Genomic DNA, 12,866 nt, shown 5'->3' with positions numbered 1-12,866 from the left:
TGGGAGGGTGAGGGTGCCCTCCTCTAGACCTCTTCCAGTCTGTGCCATATTCCACAACTTGTGTTACCAATGTTTTTCCCAACTTCTGACGTGCTCTTGGTACAGATACATTTAAAACGGGGGCTGTGATCAAATGGAAAATACATTTGAAATATGCTTGATTGTGCAAAATGCAGTGGCACGTCCTTCGATCACTGACACAGAAATCATGCATTTAATTAATGTAAATTAAACCACCAGGAAGAGCACAGTTAGTTTGCAGCTTTTCTAATTAATGAATATGAGAAGTGGCACAAGCAGAAAGAAAAGCAGCAGCACACATAACTTTCATTTTTTTCAGACCAAAGCATCCATATGTAAGATATCAGGAACTGCATGACTCATGTAGATCTGTACATTTTTGTGTGTAAGACAGGGGTGTGCTGCACTCTGTGCAGTAGGGAAAAGTCTCAATATGATTGAGAGAAACAAACACCTTTTATTTTTTTTACATTTATTTCAAATGTTTATCAGTCTAGAAATGTGTAAAACTGTTGAAGCTTAACCTACAAGTTGTGTTTTATATCACTGAGATCTAACAGAATTTGTGCAGTGGCTTGCATTTTATCCTGCTGTGAACTTATTTTGTAAAACTGAACACAAGGAAATATTAAATGTTGCTAAAGCAGATCAGCATTTCCTTTCTTAAAGGATTACAGGAAGATCCTGTCAAGCCAAAGGCATATATTATAGATGAAAAGATTTAGTCAGGCAATTGCTAAGTAACGTGAAAAACCTGAAAAGCAAAAACTATTTGCTTTACATTTCTCTAATTTAAGTAATTCAACAGGCCACTTATCAGTGTTTGGTAGTTGTCACACTAGTTTGGGTTTTTTTCATTCAGAAACTTATGAAGTTTTTTACTAGGGGAGAGGGGGGTGTTTGAATGTTGTACATCTGCCTAAAATAACTGTGAGCAGCGATATCAAAGTATAAATTCTTACTAGAGAAGACCAAAGAGGTATTTGTCACTGCTCTGAAATAAGACTAATTATTTTATATTTTGGAATATAGGTGTTATAGGCCAAAATGTGTCCCCCATGGTAGGCACTCCAGCACCAGGAGCAAGTCCATTTGGACAGCAGGTGAGTCATTTCTGCATTATTTGTGAGGCTCCAAGGCTGTGAGTTAGCATTTGAACAATCCCAGTTAAGACACGTAGGGATGCACCTGGGCTATATCCCAGGGAGAACAGAGATGAAGTGCACACTGATGTATTTAAAGCAGTTAATATTTTACTCTGAGTGTATGTCTGTGTTTGATTGTTGAGTTGTTACTACACTAACGAGGTTTGTCTGGGTATGAGGTAACTTCTACAGTATAATCAAGGCAATGTTTTGTTTTGCTTTCCTTCTACTAAACTAAATCAAGTAATTTCCACACACTGTTAAACTGCTGGTAATTTAGGCTTTGCATGTTTTGGTGATGCACAGAAGGTGCTGTCCACTTTCTGAGCTGTTGAGGAGTGGGTAAAAACTTGTTTTAAATTTATTTGCTCCTATATTTCACAAACTGATGAAGCAGCTGTTCATTGGCAGTTCAGAATCTATTTGTTTGGGTAACAGTGATGAGCAGATGTTCCTTCTCAGTGATTAATACAGGGGAACTGTTCAGCACAGTTCCGAATTTATTGACTGGTTTTTTCCATGATAAAGGGAAATGTGATTTTGGCTAAGTTAGTTATTCAGAGGCACTGGCAGAGGCTGCCCAGAGAAGCTGTGGATGCCCCATCCCTGGAAGTGTCCCAGGGCCAGGCTGGATGGGGCTCTGAGCAACCTGGTCTAGTGGAAGGTGTCCCTGCCCATGGCAGGGGGTTGGAACCAGATAATCTGTAATGTCCCTTCCAACCCAAACCATTCTACGAGTCCATGAAAACCAGAAGCTGAGAGAGTAAGTAGTGAAGTGTTTATGTCATGACATTGAGTTATCCCAGACCACAGGATATCTGTGCTAAGGGTTCTTAGTATTACCACTTAACCACAGTGGTGGGAATTCTTCTCTGTGACTGGGATTTTTTTTCTGCCTGGGATTTTTGCCTGACAGTGATTCTGTGGAAGTATCCCAGTCTTCCAAGGATCAGCATCAATTTGGATTAGATATTTCAGAGTTAAACACTGCACTTCACAGACCACATGGTTTCTGATCAAATTGGAGAAAACATGAAATGAAATAAAAAGGAGGCAAAAGATGAAGTTAAGGTTATTAGGAGAGAAGAGAAATGGTGATGATAATCAGAGTATGTTTACATAGATCAGAAATATGAACAAAGTCTGTTCAATATGAATATGGTCGGTTTGCACTTCCCCTCTCTGGCCAGGGGTCACTGCGATGCACAAAGTGGGCGTCTCCAGGGACATTTTCTTGGGCCTTTGCACGTCACTTTATCTGAAGCTCCGTTGTGAGAGGATGACTCTGAAATCAGGATGTTCCCTGCAGTCCCCCCAGCTGTGATCTCTCCATGGCTTTGTCGTTGCAGATAGGAATCCTTGGCCCCCCAGGCCAGCAGGCCCCCCCTCCGTACCCCGGGCAGAGCCCGGCGGCCCCGCCGGTCATGCAGCAGCCCACGACCCCCATGTTCGTCTCCCCTCCACCAAAGACACAGAGGCTCCTCCATTCCGAAGCCTACCTGAAATACATTGAGGGCCTTAGTGCTGAGTCAAACAGCATCAGCAAGTGGGACCAGACCCTGGCAGGTAAGGCCTTGCACACAGTGCAGTGTTTCCACCAAAACACGCTTCTTTGTGACCAATAATTTTGCTTTTATGGAAAATGCTGAATAAATCTGCTGTTTACTTAATAAAATATACACATGCAATTAATTCTTAAAGACAGATCAGCAGACTGAGAATATGTATGTCATCCACAGGCTAATTCCATCGGTGTTGTATAAACCTAAGAATCCATTGTATGGGCTCAAGCACTAAGAGCAAAAGCTATGCTGTAGAGTCGGTTGCCTTTTTCTAGAAAAGCCGTAGCGAGTATCAAATCCAGTGGATAACAGAACCATTTCTTGACTTCCCAGCACGAAGACGAGACGTCCACTTGTCCAAGGAGCAGGAGAGCCGGCTCCCTTCCCACTGGCTGAAGAGCAAAGGGGCTCACACCACCATGGCCGATGCCTTGTGGCGCCTGCGAGACTTGATGCTGCGGGACACCCTCAACATCCGCCAGGCCTACAACATCGAGCACGTGTAGGCACAGCAGGGCTGCCCTCCTGGCACCACGGAGCTCTGTGGGACAATAGCTGGTTTAGTTACTGGGTGGGAAGAGATAACCAACAATAATTTGTATTGCATTTTACTGTACATTGCAAGACCATTTTTATATAAGGACACTTTTAATAAGCATATTTCACTTTTTGTTATATTAAGTTGACTTTATCAAATACACAGATTTTTGCATATTGTTTCCTTTGTTTGAAAGGCGATTTCATAATTGGTTAAGTGTAGTCAAGGATTCATCTTTCTTATACTTTATTGCTGAGAATCTGATGCCATTGTTTTTATATAAAAAAAAAAAGGAAAACAAAGTATTTACAGATTGATACAGTGGAATGTGAATTAGTCATAGTTTACATCTTAGAAGAATGTGTGTACCTGTGCTTGTGTGTGCTTGCCACTTCCAGCAGAACTCTCGCTCGGATGTGAACAGGGAGGATCTCTTAAAGGAAGCTGAAGGTAAGAGGTGCTTTGGCACTAAGGAAAATTGGATTTCAAGTCACCACTGAGGCCGAGTGGGCCCAGCAGCCATGGAAGTGCTCGTGTGGATGGGACAAGGGTGTCTTGACTGCTCATGTTGTCCAGTCCTGTCCAGTTTTAACTGTGTAGCCAAAGCCATTGTGATCCTAAATCAGTAACAGGATGCCTGTGCTGGCATGTCCTTAGAGGGGAAGTGTTTCATCTCCCACGACCTGCGCTGGGGGTTCCGCGATGCCCCTGACACCGAGCAGTGGGACGGGGAAGCGCCTTCCCTGAGTGATTCTGGCTGCGCTGGGAGAGGCAGCGCAGAACCTGGAACCAGCTCAGGCCTTGGGAGGTGAGTTAGGGGAGAAAAGCTGAGTTGTTTTGTTAGTGAAGTTACGTGATGTTTTCTTAAATTGACGCGTATTCTGTTCTTGATTGGGCATTGTAAGACGTTTTTGTATGCTTTCTTTAAGTGTATTCATTAACCTTAATGAAAGTTTTGCAATGCAACTTTGAGTGAAATTTGATGCTTAAATTAACTTGAAAGTGAAATACTGCTGTATGGTATGGTATGTGTAAGGTCAGCATACCAAGTGTGTTGGAGAAATAGAGCAATAGAGTACTTGCATTGCAGCCTTCAGAGGGTTTGGGGTTTTTTTCTTTTTTTTTTTAAATCTAAGTAAAGTAGGTATCGACTCTTCTTGCCAAATTTCAACGTTGTGGCTGCCTTCTGCTAAAGACTTACCTGTCCTCATAACTAACCAACCTTTTGGACTACAAAGTTATTTTTTTAAAGGTAAATCTTTTCATTTATTTAATTTTATAAAAAGAATTCATACTGTTGGATTGCATTAAGTAACTGGGAAAGCTCTTTGGATTTGGAAAAAAAAAAAAAAGGTGGCAGGAACGTGGGCACTGCAACTCAGCCCAAAAGAACTGATTTATTGATACACTTCATTTACTGCTAGAGTTGTTCATCATGTGGAAATGGGCTTTAAAGTCTAGTAGTACAAAACATTTTCCTTTCAGTATATTTGGCAGAAGGTTAACTTTTTTTTCAAATACTGGATATCTTGGGGTTTGTTTTCCTGATGTAATTAATACTGATGAGGGAAGTGACACTTGCAAGTATAAGCTATGATTTAATTTTACTGGCCAATTCTTTTCCCTCTCCTATTGCAATCCTCCAGTCATTGCACAAAACCCCCCTTTGTAATTACAAATAGGCACTTAAAGACAGTTTAGGTCAGATGTGCAATGGATAGGAAGGAAATGGAGCAAAACAACACAGAGGGAAATGACAGTTTTGAACTCTACAAGTAGCACACCCATGGTACAGAAATATTTACTGGCCTTTGTAAATGACCAAATTTATTTAATAAAGTAGAAGCTGAATAGTCTTAGACCACCCCCATACATACAGTATCATTTTTAAATGTGTTTAAGTTGCCATAGGTTTTGCAGTTTTTAGCCACAAAGATGGGATGTTGAAGCGAATCAGGCAGCAAATCCTAGTTTTTGAGCATTTGGAACTATCATGGATTGTACTAATACACCACCAGATTCTCCTACTTCTCAGCATTAACAAAAATTACACCAAAGAACCTGGGATGGATTTTAATTAAATTATTGTTTTATTTATTTTCTTTTGAGGACTGGATGGGACTCCCTGTGGAGCCTGTATAACTCAGATGTTTAATTTATCTGAAGGTCAGTGATGAGCAGACGTGCAGCACTGGCTCTCTCCTGCCGAGCAGCTGAATCCCTCCTTTCACTGCTCTTCCTGGCCCGGGAGCAAGAGATTGGAAGTGCAAACAAAACCTGGGTCCTCCCACAAGGCAGTGCAGAGCACTACCACTAAGCCACTGGGCTGGCCCTGATCAATTATTTTAAGCCTTATTTATTTCAAAATCGTATCTCTCTCTATTGGAGGCATTTCAGTCGATTGCAGTGGAATTTAGGATATAATGGCTACAGTCTAGAATTCAAAACCAGCAAAAGAAACTTTTCTCACTCTGGTTTAAAAACAAAAAAATGAAAGACAACGTCTGTCTGTCTCTTTCTCTCTCTTTGTGGGTGTTTGAACCCCTCATCTGTTTTTCACTGCCGTTCATTGTACTGGGGTAAACAAAACTTTCATATTAAAATAAAAGTATGTGTGGGCAATGGTTGGCTTCTGTGAGAGTGGGAAATAGATTAAACTAGGACCGGTATTTTCATAAACCAGTTGGAGACGACTAATAATTGTTTGTTCTCTTCCTCAGTCCTTCCCTTCCACGAGAAAATTTACTGTTTGTGTAAAAATTCAAAGCGTTGATGTTGGTGACTTTTTTTCAGCATATGTTTTCAGACCTGGTTTATCCATGCTTGGCTTTTCATTAGACCTTGTACTCCTGAAGGCTGAGCTGCTGACCAGGTTTATAACATGTATGTACCATCACTTTGTTTACCTGAGTCTTTTTAATTTGAATAAAAATAGTTTGCAAAGTGTTTTGGATTAACCAGGTTTGAGTGTCTCATTAAGATTTCTGTGGGGATTTTATTGCAGTTAATTCTGGCTGTTGCTGATCCAGATTTTATCAAGTCCTTGGTTCATGTGTGCTTGTGTGGGGGTGAAATACCCTTTTTCTATTGTCCTGTGTATTGTGAGACCTGCCTGTAGGTGATAAGAACAGTGATGTTGAAAATTGAGCTGTGACATGGACCTTGAACCTTGAAAAAGATGCGATGCATTAGGAACCAGCTGAGTGGAGATGATGAGGTTCAGTCAGTCCCAGATGCCCCTGTATTAACTGCTTTGAAAATAGACAGCAAGTCTTAATTTCATACTGGAAGCTGCCTTGGTTCAGGACTGTCTTCTCTGTAGCTGTTTAATAGAGGAAATTAGATCAGCAATAATGGAAAAAGCATCTTTTACACAATTAAATTAGACACAAAGAAATTTTAATACTACAAACTGCAAGAAAAAGTAAGTGACAGGAACCTCTCAAGGTGCATCTGACATAAAAATTACAAAGAAACCAGAACAGACAGCATTGTATTTAATTACCATGCATCCATGTCTTCAAGCTGGGGGATAAATGCTGCCTCTCACACAGGTTGCTGGCTTCATGAAACTTCCACCCTTCCAAAATTTGCTGTTGCAGTTGCCCAGAGGAGACTAATCCTAATCATCCTCCACATTTGCTCAGTCTGAGATACTAAAGATCAGCAAACGCACTAAATTGGAGTTTCAAAAAGGCCAGGCACTCTGAACATGGAGTCGGGAATGGGATCTGATTCACTGATACCTGGGAAATTTTCTGATTAATAAAATAAACCTCACCTTCCTTTTGCTTACTGCATTTTCCAGCAAGTCTAATGTAACCTTCATACGAAGAAACAAAATGACAGCTGCTGCAGGGCAGGAGGATCTGGTGATCCTGGATCAAGAGGTTCCCAGTCTCTGTCAGGCCTCGGAGGCATGATGTGATCAGTCATTCCTGTGCCAAGAGGGATTAGAAATCCAGTGGAGGAGCCTGGCCATGCAGATTATCATCTGTTAAAGGAGGCAGCAGGAAAGATGGGAAGAGAAATGGAGGAGAAAGCACAGAATTGCACAGCAACACGTGTAACCAGTGAGGCTCAGCTCAGGCTCAGCTGAGCACAAAGCCTTGGACAGAAGGATGGTCAGTCCATGAAGTCTGAGCCACTGCCTCTAGAGGGTGTCCAAATTCAGCTTCCACTGGATGGTTTTTGGGAGGACTACAATTAATCCTCATCCTTGGTGTGAACCATCAACATGCAGTACTGATTTTGGGAAGTTCCTCAGGAGCAGTCATCCTGTCCTGCCTGTTGGAGATTTTTGCCCCTTTCTCGGGAGCTGGGAGTGGCCATGGCCAGAGTGCAGGTGCAGTTCTGGATCTGTGTATTAAGTCCAAAGTGAAAACTTGCCTCCACTGAAGACAGGAAAAGTTTTGCTCCAAGGAAGAATTCACCAGGACATCAGATGACTATTTTTTTCCTTTTTGTACTCTTGAGAAACTTGAACTGCCACCGCCTGTGCCAGGGAGGAGTGCAGGCTGGGCACATCCACACTGCCTTTACCATAACTTCTTTTAGTTCTTCCCTGGCTCACCACAGGTTTTTCAGCTACATCCTTGTGTGCACAACCACAGGGAAACGACCAACAGATCCTGACCAACAGATCCATTCTTTCCACAAAATCGTTCTGGATTGGCAGTGAAATTGTCCCCTCTCTAATGCTGGAGTGGGGAGCAGCACTGCTTGTACACAGGTATCGCTGTTTGTTTGCAGGTGACTATTTACTGAGTTGAAGTTTTCCATGCTATCTTGCCCTAGCTCCAACAGTCTGGAAAGCTTTCAGCAGGAATGCTTTGCTGAGGTCTCAGAAACATGTGGCTGTGGCTGCTGCAAAGCTGTTCATGGATGCTGAGCTGTGCTCCGGGCTGATACAGCTGAATTCCCAGCAGAAGGAGCTGCTGAACTCCCAGCAGAAGGAAGGACGTGCTCAGACCCGGAGCTGGCAGGGGCTCAGCAGGACTGGAAGTCTGTTCCTGGCTCACTCCTACAGCACGGAACAGCCTCATGGTGTTCCCAGTGCTGGCCAAAGGAAAGCTCTTGCTTCCTCCCCATTGCCTTTGCCACAGCAGATGGAGGATGGGAAGGAGACAGGGATATGGGAGTCAGAAAGAGATTGCTGGGGAAGGCAAAGAGCACAGAACTAGGAGTCAGCAGGGATAAAACTGCAAAACCAAGTGAAGACTCTGGTTGTTGACAATTGGGTGTAGATTAAAATCAATACTAAATCCCTGAGAGTGTTCAGTTCCGGAATGGGCTGAAACTCTGGAATGGGGCCTTGTAGCTATTCTTATTTCCAGCATTAGTGAGAGACTGGCAAAATGCAGGAATGCCAAAGGGTCAGCAATAGCAAACATTGTGGAACAGAGAATACAACTCAGATTTCCAAATGTCAAGCTGCATATTCTGTCACAACAGATCTGTGCTGCCTGAAATGGTACGATGCCAGCTTGGAGAAGGATTTTATTCCTGCAGTGGTCACAAAGATCAGTGATACAGAAGCCCCTGACACCAGACCCCTTGTGAGCGACTGCAGCCTGGCTCCCTTTGTGTTTACCTGGCTGGAGACACATGAGGGATCTTCCAGACATGCCTGGAGCTCTCAGCTGCAAATGGGAAACAGTCACTGCAAAACAAGCAAAAGGCCTGAAGTGGAAAGCTGGCCTTGGCTCACTGGTGTCTGTGGAACACTGCTGCTGTTATAGGAGTGCTTCAGGGACGCCACAGGAAGTTTCACACCAGGCTCCCGAGTCCTGGGAATTAACTGGGGCACAGGGCTCTTCCTTGGAAAAAACCCAGATACTAAAAAACTTATTTGTTCTATGGAAACCAAGCACAAGAGAGTTTCAAAAGGCTCAAGAAGTAAAAGCAGATGGAGCTAAAGCTCAGCAGTTTTCCAAATCTGGCTTTTTATTTATACTTTATTCTTTAATGTACTGCTGCAGTCAGGAGTGACTTCAGTGTGATGATCTGTGACTGCAAAAAGCAGCTTGTGCGTGAGTTTTTGAACTTGGGCTCTGTCTTGGAACCAAAGTCAAAATTCTTACTACTTCTGAAATAGAGACTTTCCTCAAGTGCTTCACTTGCTGCCCAGTCAAAATACACAGAGCACAGTGGTCCGAGTACCTGCACCATAACATCTTCAGAGCAGTCAGCCTCCTCAGTGGATGAAGACTTCCAAAGGCTGTCAGGAGGTAGCACAGGAACACAGGTAAGGGTATGAACTCCCTTGGGTTTGTATTCTTAATAATTGGCTTCTTTGTGGCACCCTCAGCACACACACATACCCTCAGAAATAGAACAACGGTAGTAATGTAGGACCCTCACTGACTGCACTGTACCAGTCCCTGATGCACAGTCACAACACGCTCCCACACCCCCCAGCCCCAGAGTCACTGTGCAGGACACAGCAGTCAGCCCTGTTTTCCTGCTTTGGGGACAGGATCCTACAGTCAGGACTCAGGTTTGCCAGGACTGCCACTGCTCTGTTACCTGGTACACGTGTCAGACTTTCCCCCAGGCTGAGCTCAGGTCACTGCCAGAGCAGCAACAAAGGGTGTTGCTGCTGAACACACGGGTGACTTCCCAAGCTGAGCAAACACTGAGCAGTGAGTCTGTGCTCTTTTCATCCAGTTAAAATTATGCCACACTGGAAAGAAAACAAATCAGATGCCAGAGCAGTTTCTGCCAGTACAATGGAAACCAACTAAAAATTACTGTTTCCATTCTGCTGAGGTGGATGCAATGGTAACATTTCTTTCCCACCGGTGTTGTCACAAGGAGGGGGTTTCACCAAACAAACAAAAGCATTAGCCAAACTGTTTACTCAGCTTAGTTTATTTAAAAGTACTAAGCGAACATTAAATTAGTGGGGGGTGCCCAAACACAATGAAATTTTTGCTACTGATTTAAATACAAAACATTAAAGATACGGAAGAAGAACTAAACTGCCAAAGCCATCTAAGAGGATGTTACACAGACGTGTGGATCACAGTTCAACTCGCAGAGCCAACATCTTCCCCCACCCTCCACGTGGCAGTAATGCTGCTTTGGCACTGATACAATTAAAGCACTGGGACCTCCCCCTTGAAACGTTCCAGTTAAACTTCACCCTTCTCCATCCTTGCCTCGTACTCTCTCTCGGAGCGCTTCCTACGATAAACATCATCTGCAGAGAAAGAGATTCTGTGTTAGATTTTTCCAAATGTGTGAACCCTGTCGTCTCTTTTTAAACTTTTCAGTCCAAATTTCCTCTTGCAGACGCTGACAGGCAACTGGAAATTCAGGCCAACACAAATCCTTATTGCCCCTTAAAATAGCTCATGTTCTCCATCCAGGCTAAAGTTCTTCCCATCAGTCCTGATTAAATGTTTTTATAGGAAAACCAAGTTTCCAGTGAGATACAGTCATTTCTTGTCTACTTTCCCACGAGGGTAATTGAAATACAAATACCCCAACTAAATGAAGCAAAAGAGAAATTAAATTATAGGCACAAAGTCAATGCCTGAGGGCTGCTAGCCTGGCTTCAGTAGTTTAGCCTTTTTTATATAAACAAAGCACAGGAATATTCCCATCTTCATGGTCTTCCCAGTCATCCTTCCTCCCTCCCCTCTTCCTGATCACCCCTAAATATCCATCACCAAATAAAATCCCTCACTGACAAAAAAAATGAGGTTATCAGTTTTCATATCCTTTGCTTGGATTATGAAGCAAAAATAGGGCTAAAGTGCACAATGATTATTACTGTAGTATATACCATTAGGCAATTTTTTTTTTGAAGAAAAGAAGACTGGAGGTGAAATATAACGGCAACTGCTCCATGGATGTTGTGCTTTAGTTTCTAACCTGACTTAGTTATGCCTTAGAAATGAACAACTAAAAATCCACAACAAATCCAAGTCTTCAGCAGTGAGCAGATAAGCTTTGATTGCTGTGGGTTTGTCAGCTTTGGAAACCGTACCAAGCTCTTTCACGGTACAGGAGACTCAACAAAATTTCCCATGAAAATGAGAATATTCCTATAAAACATACAGTTGAGCTGATCCTTTTTCTGAAGTACACAAATATTTTCAGCAATGTTTATTAAAGGGAAGAATGTAATTTTAGAAGTACATGCTTTAACTTCCAGGAACTAAATGCCATTAGCCAAATTCTTGTGAGCCATTTTCATACTTATTAATTGTGAAAGTCATGCTTAAATTCTGGCAAATCTCATGAGTCTTTTTCAATATAAAAAAATCATCACAGAATCATAGAATGGTTTGCGTTGGAAATGACCCTACAGGTCATCTCGTTCCACCCCCTGCCATTGGCAGGGACACCTTCCACTATCCCAAGTTGTTCCAAGCCCTGTCCAACCTGGCCTGGAACACTTCAGGGATGGGGCAGCCACAGCTTCTCTGGGCAACCTGTGCCAAGGCCTCACCACCCTCACAGGGAAGAATTTCTTGCCAATATCCAATTTAAACCTCCCTTATTTCAGCTAAAATCTAATCTAGTATCCTAAGCCAGGTTTTCGGTTTGTTTCTGCCCAGCGCGTTCTGCTGGGGAGGCAGAGCCTGGAGTGTCACAGAACTAAGGAGAGCAGTGTCTGCCGTGCTGGTCAGAGCCCTCCGAGTGAGGAGGCGCCGCCAGACCCCACCAGCCCCCATTGTCGTGAGGGGGACTGTGGTGAGGGGACTGTCGTGAAGGGGATCCCCGTGCGCAGGGCTCGGGGGCGGCGGTGACCTCTCACTCACAGAAGGTCTCCTTGCCGATGCGGACGTTGATCATGAACCACTCCATGGCCCCGCCGAGCACGAAGAAGAAGGGCAGGAACCTGTAAACGCCGAAGCGCTCCCTCCCGGGCACCAGCTGCAAGAGGCGCTTCAGCCTCCTGCTGACCAGCATGGCCGGGCGGCACCTTCGCCTTTCGCGTGTAGGGAAGAGAACAGGGGAGGGGCGTGTCAGACGCGGAGCGGGACGTGCCGCGGTCACACCGTGTCTGCAGCCGGGCGCGGGGCGGGCGGGCCCGGCCGATCCCCCCCGGCCATGGCGGCCCCTCACGGACCCCCCGCCCTTCCCGCCCCCTCCCCCGCGGCGGGAACGCGCGGCCAATCAGCGCCGCGCCCGCCGCGCGCGCCCCCGCGCCGCGCGCCCCTCACCTCCAGCGCGGGGGGCTCCGCACGGAAGGACGCGGCGGGGAGACCACGTGACCCCCCCGCGCGTGGCGCGGCGCCTCGCCCGATTGGCCCGGGGGCGGAGCCGGGGCGGGGCTTCGCCTGAGGGGACGTGAGGGGCTGAGGGATGGACCCCGTGAGGGGACTCCAGGAGGGGATCCCTGTGAGGGAGACCCGGGATGGACCCCGAGAGGGGATCCCCGTGAGGGGACTCCGGGAGGGGATCCCTGTGAGGGAGACCCGGGATGGACCCCGAGAGGGGATCCTCGTGAGGGGACCCGGTGAGGGGACCCCGGGATGGACCCCGAGAGAGGATCCCCGTGAGGGGACGCCGGGATGGGCCCCGTGAAGGGATCCTCGTAAGGGATCTCCTGCCGGCCCCGCCGCCCCCCCCCGGCCGGGTCCC

At 45.3% G+C, this 12,866-nt stretch overlaps 2 protein-coding genes across 16 annotated transcripts in view; one reads left to right on the top strand and one right to left on the bottom strand.

Moving 5' to 3' along the window:
* PBRM1 (polybromo 1) overlaps nt 1–6,223 on the top strand; it is a 58,281-nt gene extending 52,058 nt beyond the window's left edge. For all 15 annotated transcript variants that reach the window (XM_027727154.2, XM_039379052.1, XM_027727172.2 and 12 more), the window contains 3 exons: nt 1,054–1,124; nt 2,516–2,732; nt 3,062–6,223. In XM_027727154.2, coding sequence (XP_027582955.1) covers nt 1,054–1,124; nt 2,516–2,732; nt 3,062–3,234 — 461 coding nt within the window. In that variant the 3' untranslated portion in view covers nt 3,235–6,223. The remainder of the gene's footprint in view (nt 1–1,053; nt 1,125–2,515; nt 2,733–3,061) is intronic.
* Nucleotides 6,224–10,121: 3,898 nt separating this feature from the next.
* SMIM4 (small integral membrane protein 4) lies at nt 10,122–12,469 on the bottom strand. The gene is made up of 3 exons (XM_027727223.2): nt 12,446–12,469; nt 12,041–12,210; nt 10,122–10,470 (listed from the first exon to the last, which is right to left on the bottom strand). Exons 2-3 carry the CDS (start codon nt 12,189–12,191, stop codon nt 10,403–10,405), a joined length of 219 nt encoding a protein of 72 aa, XP_027583024.1. The 5' UTR covers nt 12,192–12,210; nt 12,446–12,469; the 3' UTR covers nt 10,122–10,402.
* Between the last annotated feature and the right edge of the window lie 397 nt (nt 12,470–12,866).

The sequence above is a fragment of the Pipra filicauda genome, unplaced genomic scaffold (genome assembly GCF_003945595.2).
Source record: "Pipra filicauda isolate LSUMZ 115617 unplaced genomic scaffold, ASM394559v2 scaffold103_size3290846_pilon, whole genome shotgun sequence".
NCBI lineage: Eukaryota > Metazoa > Chordata > Aves > Passeriformes > Pipridae > Pipra > Pipra filicauda.
Note: the sequence above shows the minus strand (reverse complement) of the source record. Positions and strands in the feature narration are given on the sequence as shown.

What these genes read in the sequence shown, in the direction of transcription:
- SMIM4 (XM_027727223.2), bottom strand. Translation starts at nt 12,191, where the DNA reads ATGCTGGTCAGCAGGAGGCTGAAGCGCCTCTTGCAGCTGGTGCCCGGG. An exon ending in CATCGGCAAGGAGACCTTCT is followed by an intron (nt 10,471 to 12,040) that starts GTGAGTGAGAGG and finishes CTTTCTCTGCAG; the next exon opens with ATGATGTTTATCGTAGGAAG.